At 43.2% G+C, this 15418-nt stretch overlaps 2 protein-coding genes across 2 annotated transcripts; one reads left to right on the forward strand and one right to left on the reverse strand.

Moving 5' to 3' along the window:
* Positions 1-377: 377 nt before the first annotated feature.
* Positions 378-3267, reverse strand: LOC127300746 (adenine DNA glycosylase). The gene is made up of 7 exons (XM_051330907.1): positions 2881-3267; positions 2718-2777; positions 1956-2072; positions 1762-1859; positions 841-1385; positions 659-762; positions 378-576 (listed from the first exon to the last, which is right to left on the reverse strand). Exons 1-7 carry the CDS (start codon positions 3250-3252, stop codon positions 484-486), a joined length of 1389 nt encoding a protein of 462 aa, XP_051186867.1. The 5' UTR covers positions 3253-3267; the 3' UTR covers positions 378-483.
* Positions 3268-8795: 5528 nt separating this feature from the next.
* On the forward strand, positions 8796-10855 carry LOC127300748 (uncharacterized). The gene is made up of 3 exons (XM_051330909.2): positions 8796-8955; positions 9092-9158; positions 10412-10855. The coding sequence occupies exons 1-3, from the start codon at positions 8860-8862 to the stop codon at positions 10693-10695; spliced, it is 447 nt and encodes a 148-aa protein (XP_051186869.1). The 5' UTR covers positions 8796-8859; the 3' UTR covers positions 10696-10855.
* The last annotated feature ends 4563 nt before the right edge of the window (positions 10856-15418 follow it).

Raw genomic sequence — 15418 nt, forward strand, 5'->3', positions numbered from 1 at the left:
TACTTTTTGCATGTAGAGGGACATGTGTGCACATAAAGCTTCACACAAAACCGACAATTTTTATGCCGTGCGTAAAAAAGAAAAAAAAAATGTCTCAAGAAATAGACTATTTTAGCTCCAAAAAGTTATCTTTTTTTACACAGGGCACAAAACATGTTGGTTTTTGCTGAAACAACTTTGCGAGCATGTAACATGTCAAGATATACACAAACCATTTTGTTTTACATGTTTAAATATGTTCAAAGTGCATTTCAAATAAAGGGTGCATATGCACCCAGGTGCAGAAACACCCTGTCCAGAGTAGGAAGCCTTAATAACTCCATTTCAAGGCAAATAAACATGACATAGAAATGCAGGGAATAAGTCTTCAGAAGGAATGCTAGAATCTGAATGACATTACGACCAATGGTTTGCTAATGTGTTGAATCAGCAATCCAGGTCCATACAAAATAATTTTACAAGTTACGTTAACTAAGGCTTATGTTACTGCTTTTGCCGTCTACTCCTTTTCCTCGTGGGTATTTGGCTTTGCTCCAATAGCTTTTTCTCCTTAAAAGCCTTCACCATGTTGTAAACCTGAAAGGAAACATCCAACTTATTTGTCAGTTCTGACAAGAATCAGGGCTTTTTATATTCAAGAGATTTGAATTGCAATTACCTTCCGAATTCCAGATGTCAAGCCCATGGAATCGATTGAATTTTCATCGACAAGTTTCAGTTTCATGCTATCTTGTCCCTTGTTGCACACTTGACCTACATCACCTACAACAGAAGAATTAGGCTGCAACATAGAAAGTGACTATTATGAGCTAACTCTAGTGAGGACAGCACATGATTCACCTTGGATCTTGAGAACCATCAGCTCCACATGCATCTTCAAGCGAATGTGGGAGAAAATGTGAACATGCTGACCAACATCCTCCCTGAGGACCACATCATATTTACGTTTAACGTCTAAATCAAGCCACTGCTTTAAATACTTATCCATCTCTTTTCTCCTGTTTAGCGAATCGGTCTTACTTTCATCAACAAGAACCGATGGGAACTCCCAGAGCCCAGCAAGCAGGCCCTCTTCTGGCCTCTTTATCAAGAGAAAGAGATTACAATGGCTTGCTGCCATTTCTTGCTCTAAACCTTGTGCAATTTGAACAACACAAACAGCAGCGAAATCATGACGTGGTTTGGCTTTGGGGACCACCCGTGGGTAGTCTGTAACTCCAACCAATGGATTTTCCTGGGAAAGCGCAAGCGCTTGGCAGTGGCTAGAGACAGGGCACTCTGAGCAACCAGGCTTGGTCTTGCTGCATAATGTTGCTCCTAATTCCATCATTGCTTGGTTGAAGTCTCCTGGCCTTGATGGATCAACCAGTTGACCAGCAAGCTCCCTGTCATCCAGCAACAGTGCCCAAAAGTTATGTCTATAAGGCTTTCAAATAAAAAGTTAGGTATTTGGGGATAATGTTGCAGAAGGATCAGATTAATATGGAACCAAAAGTGGATATGGCTTGCACTTAAGCTAGGTGGAAGTGTGGATATTGGCAACTTCGAATTAGGCTTAAATTGGCAGAGTTAATTGATGGTATAGCTCAGTACAATGCAGTAGCTGTTTGGTGTGGACGATAAATTACCATAATTTGATGGTATTTTGCACTAAGTGTTGAAATTGTTATTATTGCATATATGGCCATCTACTCCCTAATTAGTGCCTCAATCAGCTCTTCCATTGCTCTCCAGGGAATCAAAGAGGGTTGTGCTACTTACCAGAATCTCTTTATTGTTGACGATTCCTTTGGGTTATCAGCAATAGCAAAAAGTCTGCTGATAACACGTACAACATTTCCATCGACAAGTGGGGTGACCTATAGCAAACAAAAACACAGCAAAATCATTTGAATATGCATGGAAAAAAAAGGCATGGAGCTAGTCAGTTAAAGATGATATATATGGTACACAACCTCATTGAAGGCTATAGACGCGATAGCTCCTGCTGTGTAGTCTCCGATGCCGCGAACCTGACGAAGTGTTGATGCTGTGCTAGGGAATTCCCCCTTTTCCGCAATCTGCTTTGCTCCCTACTTCCAACAAAAGGAAACACGTCATATGAGCTAAAGAGTAAAGACATGATATGCTTACTTAACTGCAGCCCCTGCATTCATGTAAAAAACACCAGCCCAGCACTTCTCACAACCACTACTAACCTCCCTATCAATCGGCATTCATTGTGCACAGAGCTAAAGATGATACACACACTCATGTTGCCATTTAGTCTTCTAAGGAAGAAAAAAAAGGAATACTGCTTTCCATCTAGAGATGCTCGTGCAAAATAGATTAAGCAGAAATGTGTGTTCCATAAACCAGCCACTAGGAATCCATTATCCTTAATTCATTATGCTGCAAGATTATATGACCAAGAAGTACTAAAGATAATTTTAACACCAAAATAAATCAGAAGAAAAGTTTCACTAACTGAATACCTATGTCAAGGATCTCTTTCCTCCCAAACTACCGAAAATGTTATCCGATGAGCTGATTGTAATGCAACGCCTATCATGAGCTAGCACTAGAATCTCCCTCATATGAAGGGGAGCCGAGTCAAACCTCCAAGCTCTCCCTGGCAAAACGTCAAACAGAACATGTGCGCTGTGAAAGTTTACTAAACTAGTGCACTACGGCTACTCCTTTTCCTAGGGTTTCAGGCAAATCTGTCCAAATCTCACCTCCAGAAGAAACCGTGCCCTCCGGTAGTACCCGAGACCAGCCCACATCTCATTCACCTCCTGGAAAAAAGAATAATGAATCAGGAATTCGATTTCCACCGGCAAACTATGCATCAAGATTGAATCTTTCGTGCACAAGAGTGTCTCTATCACCCGGTTTCACCTCCTGCGTGGCGGCGGCGAGGGTCTCCACGGTGGGCCACTGCTCCATCCAGCGGGAGTAGTAGTCGATGACGACGGGCACCCTCGTCTGCTGCAGCATCACCTCCGACACCCACACCGCGTACGCCCTCTTTTCCCTGCCCTCGCGCCCCGGCGCCGCGGAGAATCGCCACGGAAGGTCGCGCCGGTGCGCGTCATACCACCGGAGCAACCCGGAACGCAGCGCGGCCGGCGCCGAGGCGGGGCCCACCAGGGCCGCGGACGTCGCCAGGTCCTCGATGTCCGCGGAAGGGGGCGCGGCGGCGGAGCCGGCCTGCAGTTTTCTGGCGGGCCGCCGACTGGTGGTGACCTTGCCCTTAGGGCTCTTGGCCATGGAAGCGACGCGACGGAGCGGGATTTTGAAATGTCTCCAAGTCTTGGCGCTAGTAGAGATTTGGGAGACGGAGAGCGAAGGGGAAGAGTACTCCCTTCCATTCCAATAAATAAGTTCTTCTAGTTTTTATGTGTTTTTTATTTTGATTAAAAGTTACTTTACATATATAAAGATTTTCCATGTAAAATCAGCATCATTACAAATTGAATTTCAATACGAATTCAACGATATTAATTACGTACAATATAATTGATATTTTGTTGCTTAACTTTTTTTTGTCAAAGTTCGGCTTAAAATACGCGTACATCTTATTCATTAAATTGGAGGTAGTATTATATAAGTCAAAGTTTATTTAGCCATTTTTTTGAAACATAGTACAAACAAACAGTCACACATTTTTTTTTTTTTGAGAAACACAGTACAAACGCAGACGCTCACATACACGCGTATACACTCACCCCTATGAACGCACACACGCACACCCTACCCCTATGAGCACCTCCGGAAGACTGAGCCGGCGGATTGGATCTTGAAATTGACGAAGTCACCACAGGCGCCTCGCTGTCGACGGGAACGTCGCCTCCCACTGAATGAATATTCCGCCTTTATAAGACACACAGATGTCAAATCTGGGATTTGAACTCTGGTGGGCTGGGGGTACAACCACCCTTCTAACCACCCAACCTCAGGTTGGTTCTCAAACGGTCACACATTTTTATAAACACACATATCACGTTCTATCCTGCCCCAGATCGAAGAACTTGCACTTAAATACTAAGAGACGGAAAAAATATGCCGAAGCATATGTGGTGGAAATGTTTGAGTCTCTAATGACATTAGTCTAAATTACTTCTCAGTACGACCAGCCCAACAACCCATAGTAGGAGTAACATATAGATCTTCATTTTATCTCGGAAAACACTACTTTATGGTAACATAACTATAGTTCAACAAGTATTCGTCTCCTTAATTATTTATTTATTTGAAAAGGAAAAGTACATCGACATATGCAAACGAAGTGATGCATACAATCTCCATTCCATTGTTTTGTCCACAAAGAGCCTTACAACGAACATCCAACCCGTGAGGGCTGCCTACGTTGTTGTGCTATAAACAATGTGACAACGCATCATCTCCAGATAACACAACAATAGGGAGAAACGAGGCCCAGTTCCCTGGCCATAGCTTTCGTTGTCTCACCATCAAAACTAAAGATATTGTCTCATGCCCACGCTCTTGAAGGTACCTCCGCCGTCTGCCGCGAACCCATCCCCAGGGCGCAGGTCGAATCAAAGAACCTCGAGCCGCCAGATAGCATCACCGCCCTATGTGTGTACATCACTACCTATCCTCCCCCGAGACTCCATGACGCCATGCAGCCAAGACCCGCCATCGTTGATGGGGGTAGATGCCATGCTTATCCACATCTGGCCCCCTCCAACCAGCATCTGATACATAAACGATGCCCACTAGAGGGAGAGTGGTGCCAAAGCCATTATTGCCTGATTCAGGAACCTAGATCTGGGGTTTTCCCATGGAGCAAACGACCTTCCCGTCGATCCTAGCTACGCAGTGTCCCAACGTCGCCACACCTCCAAGATCACTCTGGCGGATATGAGCTCCAAAATCAGTGCCTCCAAGGAGGTAGGTGAAGCCACACGCCGCCGTTATCTGGTATGTGAGGCCAAACCTGAGGTTTTCCACGGAACTCGATGAAAGCGCCACCGTGACACAATGCGCTCTAAGAAGGTTGGCGACGCATGTAGACGTCGCCGCATCATTCACGACGGCAGAGCCAAGCAAATGATTTATCCCCAATGGTGATCCCACGAACCATGAGAGCTAGAGGTGTAAGACGCTTGTCGTAGGTGCACACCAACGCAGTCAGAAAGGCTATGCCAAACAAATCAGGGCACAAGACAATTTTGGCACGGGAAAGTATCTTGTGCACAGTGCACCTATAGCTCTTCTGCAGTTAGTATAACTAACGTGACAAATCTATGATATTAGTCCACAAAAATTTCTGTAAAAATGAGTACATAGACACCGTGTATATCTACCATGTCACAAAATTCTGGTTATGGATTCAGCTTAAAGCTCAAGAAACAAAAAAAAGAAAGACAAATCATTCTACAAACAATAGTTAATTCAAATTTGGTCTAATTGGGCACATTAACAATAGCATGAACTAACTTAGATATTTCTCTTTCATGGGCTGCGAAGTTTAATTTTTTAAATGCTATATGATATGTCTATGTACTCTTTAACATTCAGCATATATTTTTGGACATTGAGTGCACTGGTTGCACGCACATGATGTGTGTTCTCACAGTGATACAACCGACCCTGTCCTCTGCAACTTCTCTTGGCGGCTGAAATATTTGAACATCATGTTGACAGTTTGACACCAACCAATTGCGTGTCCAAAGTCTTCTCCCTCCGATCCTATTTAAACAACAAATATCAAAAGCTAGCAGCAAACACTACCTGCTTCAGGATGATCAGAGATGCCTTCTCATTTCTCAAAGCAAGCCTTACGATCTTTCTAAATGCAACAACAACATACTGCACCGACTACCACCAAGGGTTTCAAATTACCGAGAAAGCCATTACTCCACGAGTCCACATTCACCGGGCAGCCAAAAGCATATGGACAATGACCAATTCAAAGTCGCATTTCAGTTCAACATAGAAAGGATAACCAGCGATGGAGATCATATAATACTAGCATTGTTAAATACAGCTAATCCTTAACTTGAAAATTCGCAGCTTCCTGATATGAATCAACAGCCACTCCCTCCTCATATCCGTAGAAAGTGCCATCAGCGACCTGAACTTTCTATCCTTAGAAGAAAACATCTCATGAGCAGTTGACAACTCGTCTTGATCTATATCCAGGTCTCGTTCAAAAATATCTATGACTTCATCACATATCACATTCTCTGGACCTAGCTCACGATCGATCCGAGTTTTCAACACTTTCAAGCAATCTAAGGAAAACTCGAGGAGATCGGAATCAAGATGCACATCGTCATCATCTTCTTCTTTTTCTATGTCAGCACACACATTATCATTTTTTTCTTCTTCCTTGTCAGTAGGTATATCATCATTTTTCTCCTCTTCTTTGCCAGTAGTCACTTTATCACGTTTCTCTTCTTCCTCTTCGGTAGGCACACCTTCTCCTCTGCCCTCATAAGCAAACGCGTATATGGCCATACAAAAAATCGTAGTAAACATTAACGAGAACATGACCATTCGTGTCTTCAGAATTCTATCCTTTTCATATTCAAATGAAAAAACATCCAAGGTCCTTCTTCTCTTCCTCCAGGCCCTACCGTTGTGCTCATTCGTACACGAGCACGCGTCCGAAGGTTCATCCGCCACATACTGAAAAAAAAAATGACAGGAAGCATTAGCATTTACCTGATGATGCTAATTGCACTTTGTCCCTCTTATGCAAGATCATTGAAAACTTTGTACCTCTTATGCAGATATATACGAAATGTTCCAGAATACAGAAAAGCAATTCAAGAGAAGAACCTTGAAATAGAAAATCTAGGATTATGTACAAGATATACTATAACATATCAGCAGAAGTCACAGCTTATTTATTTTCGTAAGTAGCCCGTGTATTTATCCTGATTGAACAAGACACCCGGGATATTTTAGTGAAGAAGTAAACTGCAGGGAACACCAGATACTTGACACCAACACAAACTCACTAATTCACAAGGTTTTGTAATCTTTTTCACTAGCCCACATGTTAGTCCACCTACAAAATTCAGTTGTCTTTTATCGAGCTCGCAATCTACTTGCCGCAGAGCATCAATAAAATGCTCATATTTGACACTATGGCTTGGTTTATTTTTCGATAAGGATGGCTTGGTTTATATTATTTCACATCTGAGTTATGTAATCCAGTCTGCAGAGTTCATATATGAGTAGAACTCACAATGCCACTCTTAGCGTCCTCGCACAGATGGACATGACAAAGTGACTGTTCTGCAGGTCACAACAAGGCCATAAACTATTTTCGAGGCTTCGGAAGCCCTGTCTACGTTTATTCTGTATGCACGGCAGCACAAGCACAAACGCACACATTCCGTTCTCCTGCGACATGGCAATCTGCACGGCTGCGTCTGAAACTGAAAATCCCCATTTCACGGGTACAAACATAATCCCAAACCTTGTCTGCACAACCTTAGTTTCAAACATAATCGAAAGATTACTCTGAACCCTAACCCCCAAATCTTCCCAAACCAAACACTTAATTTTTTTTCCTCCAACACAAATCTTCCATCCCATGTTAGGTAGAGGTGCCGCGAGGCCTGGTTGTCGTAGAAGAACCGATGTAGGCGAGTCCATGTGGAGAGGACGCGGCCGTCGGTGCTTTGAACAAGCCGCTGGAGGTCATCGCTGAGGGTGGCCATGATCCAGAGGGAGAGATGGATATCAACGGCGAGCCAGTCGTCGGAGGGGTTGGCCGGAGCGGCCCCTTCGGTTACGTGATCAGCGACTTTGTACATGGTGATGAGGAGGGTGAAGATCTGACGCCACTTTGAGAAATTTGCACCGTTGGATTGAACTTGGAACTTGACATAGGTGGAGATGTGCATAGAGAGAATTGGGTGGGAGTGGATGGGAAAGGAGATTGGTGCGGGTAGGGTTGTGTTTGTGGCTGCCATGGTTTGGGTGATCATCGGCAGATCGGCGTTGAGAGAGCCGAGGTTGAGACTGTTGTGTTCAGAGGGAGTTGGGGGGGGCACGGGGTATAGAGGAGGTAGGAGGAGGAGTATGGGGATCTTCAGAAGGGGTGGGCAGCGGAATGGTGGTGGTGGTGGCCGGAGCGTGAGAGAGAGGGAGGTCGTCGGCCATGGGGAAGGCTCTGATACCAAGAAGACGAATAGAGTTGGAATTGTTGTGTTGGATTAACTGACCCAAAGGTCTTATACAGTACAGAGGGGATCGTGTGCCATGCGCAGAGGCCCACGCAGAGGCGTGCGAGGCGTGGGACTAGGTCCAAGCTAGAGAGAAGGAGGGGAAGTTACAACAGTAGCAGCAGTGCGTTCAACACCCCTGTAGCCACAAAGGGAGCACCTACCTCGTCCACAGTGAGGGTTCGGCGAGCTCCAGCCCTCGTCGTCGGCGGCGTCCCTGGGGTTCACTTCCGCCAAAATTTCTGGCGCGCGAGAGGCTGCGGGAGGCGCGGAAAATCTCTGGGTGAAATGCTGATTTTTTTAGACAGAGTGAAATGCAGATGACTTGTGAGAGAAACCGCGCTCACGGAACAGGCTCAGGGCTCATATAGCCCAGAAAGTTGGGCGTTATCTGGAATCACAGTCCCAAGCCCAGACTCGAGAAGCGGCCCATCTCACAGCGTGACGTGAGGTCCGGACTCGTCGTCAACGAGCAGCCACCAACTGACGACCAACCGCGGACCAAAACGAGCTGCAAGCTCTCTTGGTGTGCTCAGCTCAGCTGTGCTCTGCTCCCTCCAAGAATTCCTCCTTCTATCTCAGTCCAGCGTCGTCTTCTTCCAATTGTTATCCCTCACCACTCTCCCCCCCAGCCGGAACGGTGGTTGAAGAGAGCGCCGTCTATCCACTAATGGCGGAGGAGACCGAGACAAAGCAGCTCTTCTCTCCGTCAGATGTCTCGCTCCACACATCCAGGAAGGAATGCTGGGTCGTCATCCATGGAAAGGTTCGTCAGGGTCTCAGAGGCAGGGCAGAAAACTTTGTTCTCCTGTTTTAGCTTCAGGAGATCTGGTTTGGTTGCTTGATTTGCTTAATGGTCTGATCCTCTCTCCTTTTTTTCCTTTGACTTCGTTGCTTTTCAGGTGTACGATGTGACCAAGTTCTTGGAGGACCACCCCGGTGGAGAGGACGTGCTGCTCCATGTATCCGGTATAGTATCCATTCATTCAATGCTGATCTAAAAAAATCCATTATCTGCCTCTTCTGTTTGAATTCTGGATTTTAACTCTTAATGTTGCCTCCTGCAATCTATTGACACTACACTACACTACTATTGCAACTTCTTCTTCATTTCTAATCACTTGAAACATTTATCAATAGCTCCATGCAATATTTTTAGAAAAAAAAACTTAGTATTAGTAGTAATAGCACAATGCTGAGTTGCTGCATCAGAATCATGATGTAGCTGTTTTCTCCAGAGCAACCGTGCCACATGAAATGAATTTATCTGCAAGCTAAATATCCATTGACTGATTTTGAGTGGATTATATTTTGGAAACACATCATTTAGGAAAGCTTTTTTAAAATAATATCATTTAGGAAGGTTGGAGATGCAACGATGCACTAAAAGTGACCACTTATGCATTGTGTTATTACACCTATCACTTTGATCTAAAAATACTTAGCACACTCATGTTGCGTTAAATCTTACTTTTCTATTGAAGAAAGGGAGTGTTCCCCGATCTCATTAACAAAATCACGGTAGAAGTCTGTTAGAGGAAATAAAATGCAGGAAAATAAAAACCGAGTCACCTAGATCCTAGGTTTTTTTTTAATTATTTTAATAAAATATAAAAATATGCAGTGAGGAAACTCACTGTTCAGCTTCAAAAAAAAAAAGATCCTAGGTTTTTATTACAAGGACTCTACTTCCTGACTAAGGTTTTTGACAACTGAAATACAGGCACAAAATCTTTTTTTAACAGAATAGACGGAAACTTTATTTTCTGTCAGCGATAGAATGGGCTATACTTTTGTTCTAGCTCTGTTGCAGAATATTCATCGCCCCACCATTTTCATATTACTGATGTTTTTCTTAGGAACCAATATTGGTTCACTTCAGTAGTTGGAAATTCGAACCACGATATTTGGAAATATAGGGAGACCAACTTATGAAAGTTAGCACATTTTGTTTTCTTGTGGCAAATGATGTATTCCACTAAATTTTCAAGCCTCATTGGTCACACTAACATTTTATTCTTGTAATCGCCACACTGATTCCATGACAACTTATCGCCTTTCAACTGCACGTGTTATTAAAAAAAAAATAACTAATGGACAAACACAGTAATATTTACACTTCCAACATAGCTTTCAATGCGATCCATCTGAAAATGGACATACCAAAAGTTACTGATGAGTTGCTAAACTGTATTTCTTCTGTCTTTGATCAATTCTTGAAGCCTCTGGGGACGCCACAGAGGCATTTGAAGATGTCGGCCACAGTACATCAGCCATCAGCATGATGAGCAGTTACCTGATTGGAAGCATTGAGGGCTATATGCCTCCCAAAGCATCTGAGCATACGACAGTAGGTGGCAGTGATGAGCCGCCAAATTCGAGAACAACGCAAAGGAATAAAGGCTCTCCTGCTCCAAACACATTTCTGGACTTCGTGCTCCCTTTATTTATGCTTGGCCTGGCCATTGCAGCTTGGTACTACCTAACCTTCGTGGCCAAGAGTTAGTAAATTTGGTGAAGATTCATATAATTGCGCATTGTGTATGTTACTATTGTCGCTGCTGCAGCGATATGTTTCAAGGAGATAAACCTGGTCATATAATCATTTTGACCTGATGGAGGTTTCTTGATGTGGCTTGAAAGGACTAGGCAAATTTCTCCCGATATATTGTGTTGTTGTTGGGTCTGCTTGGAGGCTAGCCAACCTGTAGCACTGAAATGTATGAATGGGGGCATTTGCGTTTCGTTTCGCTTCCAATCGATTGTGCAAAGAGTTTACCGTAGTTATGTGCTAGATGTTCCAAGTGACCTAGTATTTGTTCACTTGACACATAAACAGAACACACAGATCCACTGAGCAATTATCTAGAACTCTATGAAATCATAGTGACGCGGTTTAGTACATAGAAGAATCTATTAATGTAAGCTACAGATAGTAATATGCTAGCCCTGCTCGCCTGTACATACTGAAACATAGAAGAACAAACCAGATACTTGTTTATGAGTGGACCATGCTTATATCAGCCATCTCTAGGCTAGAATCAAGCATGCTATGTTACAATGATGCCCTTAAGTGGCAACTGGCAACTAAAATCCTAAAAAAATGGTTCATAGTGTAAGTCGTGAGTTAATGAACCATTTAGTTTCAGATTTAAAACGTTTGTGTTCTCTAAACAGAGTTTGGTACCTTTACAAAGGTGGAACGTAGCCAGGTTAGGGTTAGCCACCATCTAGCGAATCCGCTAGGCTGGAACGCCGCTCTGAGACTTTGTTTAGTTCCGAGCCTGATGACCTTCTTCAGGTGCTCGAGCTCGATCGTTGTGTAACCCTGTCTGATTAATAAAGTTCCTATTTTACCAGCAAAAAAATGAACCATGATCCAGTGACAATTGCAGTTATGATGGAATTCAGACTGATTGTAACTTAATTTTTTCAGAAGTTCATATTTATCAACATTAGAAAAGAAACTATGAACATAGATAACCCCGAAGAAATCAAAGATGATGTGAAATCTAGTACTCCCTCCGATCCACAATAAGTGTCGGGTTCTAATTCAAATTCTAAAATCAATTAATGTTTCGAATTGTAAGTTATTAATTAATGGACCATGAATTCCAGTGACAACTGTCAATGTTATTTATGATGAAGTTCAGACTGATTGTAACTTAATTTATTCAGAAGTTCATATTAATCAACATTACAGATGAAAAGACTATAGGGAAACTATATGAGCATAGATTTGCTCGGATATCCCTGAAGAAATCAAAGATGCTATGAAATCTATTACTCCGTAGTCCGATTGGCCTTGACATGCGTTAAACCTTTCTTTGTCCTTTTACTTGACAAATGTTGCTGCTTATCCCTAATAGTATAATTAAATACTGCTTGCATTTCTTTTTCAAGAGCAGCTGGATCACAGGTAAGGATATTTGACAAACCTCGTTCTCTATAAATATTCTAATACCTTGAGCAATCAGTAGTCCGTCCGACCTTCCCTCTATGCCACTACCATGGCAGTATGGCACATGAGAAAAAACATTGACACCCCAAGAGAATATGACCTGGTACAGAGTTGGGGACATGCAAGATCTTTAGTTGAAAAAAGAGGAAATGTAACTGATAGAAAATAATACAACCATATAAACAGTTTGACACAGTTTTCCATGCAATTGCAGTTGTTTACGTTAGTTCGATAGGCTGTATGCGAGCTGTGATTGCCATTACATAATAGCGTGTTATCAGTAATATGAAAACTTGCAGGTATTTGGATAGTATTAAATCATGTGTAACAAAGCAATCGCTGACCTAATTTTGTCGGCAAGAACACCCAAAATTCTGAGGAACATTCTTTGACCGGTCGTAAGTCAAACTTTTTGATACATCATGCACGGCATACCTTGTTGTGGGTGCCTATGAAGAGCGACCGCTTCTCGGGCTTGCAATAGTTGCATCAGAATGGATGGCCTCATCCCCTTGGTCCTGAAGGTTCTCAAGAAGAAGAAGAAGGCCATGGTCTACTACAGGTCCGTCTCCTCAGGTTCGGCGCGCATCGACATCGCCATGCTCGCCGGGCAGGACCTCTTCATGACTCCTCAGGCTCAGCTGGGCCCCAGGTGGCAGCATGGAGGCGACCGTGCTGCTGCACCCATAGCCATGAACATTGCAGCACCACTCAGGGAGAGAGGCAACGCGCAGGCATGGCGAACCGCTGTCATGGAGCCAATGCCACGGGAGACATTCTCGCCGCGCAGGCACAAGGCGGCTGCCTTGTACCGGGGCACAGGTAGAAGCTGTCTTGGTGAGAAATGACGATGATTCTGTGCAATGTTTTGTTTGTTAATTTATACTTTGTAACGCGAGGTCCCCTAAGGTGGCGATCGTACTATTCATTCGTGATAATAAGGATTACTCCATATTAAAAAAAGGGAAACGCTTTCGATCCGGCGACCGATCGCTCGCCAGCGATCGGTCGTCTCGCTCGCCAGCAATCGGTCGTCTCGCTCGCTCCCATGCGGCCCCTATATGGGCCTGATTTTTCGGCCCAAAACTGAAGTGTTGCTTCTTTATAAAGAAATCTACAATATTGTTTCCAGATTGTAACAATTAGATAAAAAATTATTGTAAATTTACACTGACATAATTTGTAAGATATTTCTAAGTGATATGTTACGAAATGTGTGTTTCTTGATATGTTGTAAACACATGACTTTTTTGTTGGAATTATTTGTGATTTTTGGTGTAATTGTTTTAGTCATGGATACTTTTTTTTCGTAGAGATATTGTAAATGTTCGTTAGTTTTGTAACAATTGCGTATAAAAGTTATAGAGAAAGCATATCAGAGATGTTGTAATGTTTACCTGGACGTTTGCCATAAATTATTTTGTTGTAATCGCCAATATTTTTTGTAAAAATATGATGAGGACATGATTACCTCCGATTTGAAGGCATATCTTGGTGAAAAAGATGAGACTACGTCGAGGACGACTTCAATTCAAGTAGGGGAGGATGATGAGGACATCTCTATGATAGATACAACCAATACTCCTACAGCCACATTTCAGGTACAGTCGTTACGAGGAATCCTTCATGATATATATGAGAATATGATGCTGCCTAAATCAAATGTATTTATATTATTTAGGAATGGATCTAGCATGGACGCCAAGCATTGGATTAGGAACGTGCATGGAGATGGCAGCAGACCTGCAAGGATTCAGGATGGCGTTGCAAGCGAGGATTTCAGAACATTGAAGCCACCATAGTGAAGCAACGATGCTTGGATGAATTATACAAGTTACTCCATCATAAAATTCGTCCAAAGAGTTAGTTTTGGTGCTGCGTCACCTTATTTAATGGGCCAGGCCCATGTATTTTCGGATTAGGTATTTTAGGGGATTTTAAGAGGCCATATAAGTGGAGGAAGGCCCATTTAGGGGTGTTTTTGGCCAACCCTAGCTGGTTGGACGAAAATCCCTTCACTTCCCCCATATATATCCCTCCATAGCCGTCATTAGAACTTGGATTTTGATTAGATTAAAAGTTAGCCAATTGCTGCAACTACGTGTACTTCTTTTGAGGCCAACGCCCAGAACAAGACCGACTATTCAGAATCCCACCATTATCAATCAAGTTTTCATCTCTATTCGCAATATTCTGATTGCATCTTTAGTTCTTACTTGTTCTCGATTTCAGGTAGGAATTAAGACCCTCGCTGGTCAGGCTGATCGTGCTCCCGCAAGATCAGTAACTCCCGGAGATTGTCCTAGCGATTGCATTGGCGCACGAGCTTTGCACGTGTAGTCGGATCGTCAAGCACGAACTCCACCAACAAATCGAATTATCCTCGTCTCATCGAAAGATCGGACACCTTTGCCCTATCAAGTGGTATCAGATTTCAGGTTGCTCGGTGAGATTTTACTGTTTTCCTAGTGTAGATTTGTTTTACCTATAACCCAGAAAAAGCCCCACAAAAAGAAGCTAGATTAGATCATCCGTCCCATAGCCCCTGCCAAGCCATTGCATGATCTTTTCAGTTTTTGCTTTTTGAGTCTTCGTCTGCAATCGTCGTGTCGCGTGCTGGTCTTAGCGTCTAGAGTCGTTAGAGTTTCGAGTTCTGGTCATAGTAGTCACGTCGCCGCCGCACCATCTCCACTTGCAGTCCTCGCCATATCACCGCCACCATACACTTCCGCCACATCTGCCATCAACTCCTTGTTGTGCCCCTTTTCTTCCCATCATAGTAGGGTCTTTCTTGATCTTCGTTTCTGAGTTTTTTCGGGTTTTAGATCCGTTTTCTTGATCAATTTCGCGTTTTCCGTCGGAATCCTGATAGCAGTCTAGCTGAAAAAAAAAAAAAAAATTCTGGGCGCCCGACCATAGAGACCTCTATGGTCTAGCGCCAAGAGGTAGATTCTGAAAAAAAAAAAGAAAAAAAAAACGAAAAAAAAAAAAATTTCTGGTCGCCCGACCACAGAGGCCTCTATGGTCTAGCGCCAAGGGTAGATTCCGCAAAAAAAAAAAAAATCCGTAAAAAAAAAAAAAAATCTGGGCGCCCTACCATAGAGACCTCTAGGGTCAAGCGCCAAGATTGAGTCCAAAAAAAAAAAAAAAAAAAAAAAAAAACTGAGCGCCTTACCATAGGTGCCTCTATCCTCCAGTGCCAGTTTCGCTGCCTCTTGTATCTTGTACCGCGTCGTGATCTCGTTGGTGATTTAGGCTCGCGTCTCTA

The sequence above is a fragment of the Lolium perenne genome, chromosome 5 (assembly GCF_019359855.2).
Source record: "Lolium perenne isolate Kyuss_39 chromosome 5, Kyuss_2.0, whole genome shotgun sequence".
In the NCBI taxonomy this organism is placed as follows: Eukaryota; Viridiplantae; Streptophyta; class Magnoliopsida; order Poales; family Poaceae; genus Lolium; species Lolium perenne.

What these genes read in the sequence shown, in the direction of transcription:
- LOC127300746 (XM_051330907.1), bottom strand. Translation starts at nt 3,252, where the DNA reads ATGGCCAAGAGCCCTAAGGGCAAGGTCACCACCAGTCGGCGGCCCGCC. An exon ending in GGGCACGGTTTCTTCTGGAG is followed by an intron (nt 2,073 to 2,717) that starts GTGAGATTTGGA and finishes TGTTGGAAGTAG; the next exon opens with GGAGCAAAGCAGATTGCGGA. An exon ending in TCAACAATAAAGAGATTCTG is followed by an intron (nt 1,386 to 1,761) that starts GTAAGTAGCACA and finishes GCTGGATGACAG; the next exon opens with GGAGCTTGCTGGTCAACTGG.
- LOC127300748 (XM_051330909.2), top strand. Translation starts at nt 8,860, where the DNA reads ATGGCGGAGGAGACCGAGACAAAGCAGCTCTTCTCTCCGTCAGATGTC. An exon ending in GGGTCGTCATCCATGGAAAG is followed by an intron (nt 8,956 to 9,091) that starts GTTCGTCAGGGT and finishes GTTGCTTTTCAG; the next exon opens with GTGTACGATGTGACCAAGTT. An exon ending in CGTGCTGCTCCATGTATCCG is followed by an intron (nt 9,159 to 10,411) that starts GTATAGTATCCA and finishes CAATTCTTGAAG; the next exon opens with CCTCTGGGGACGCCACAGAG.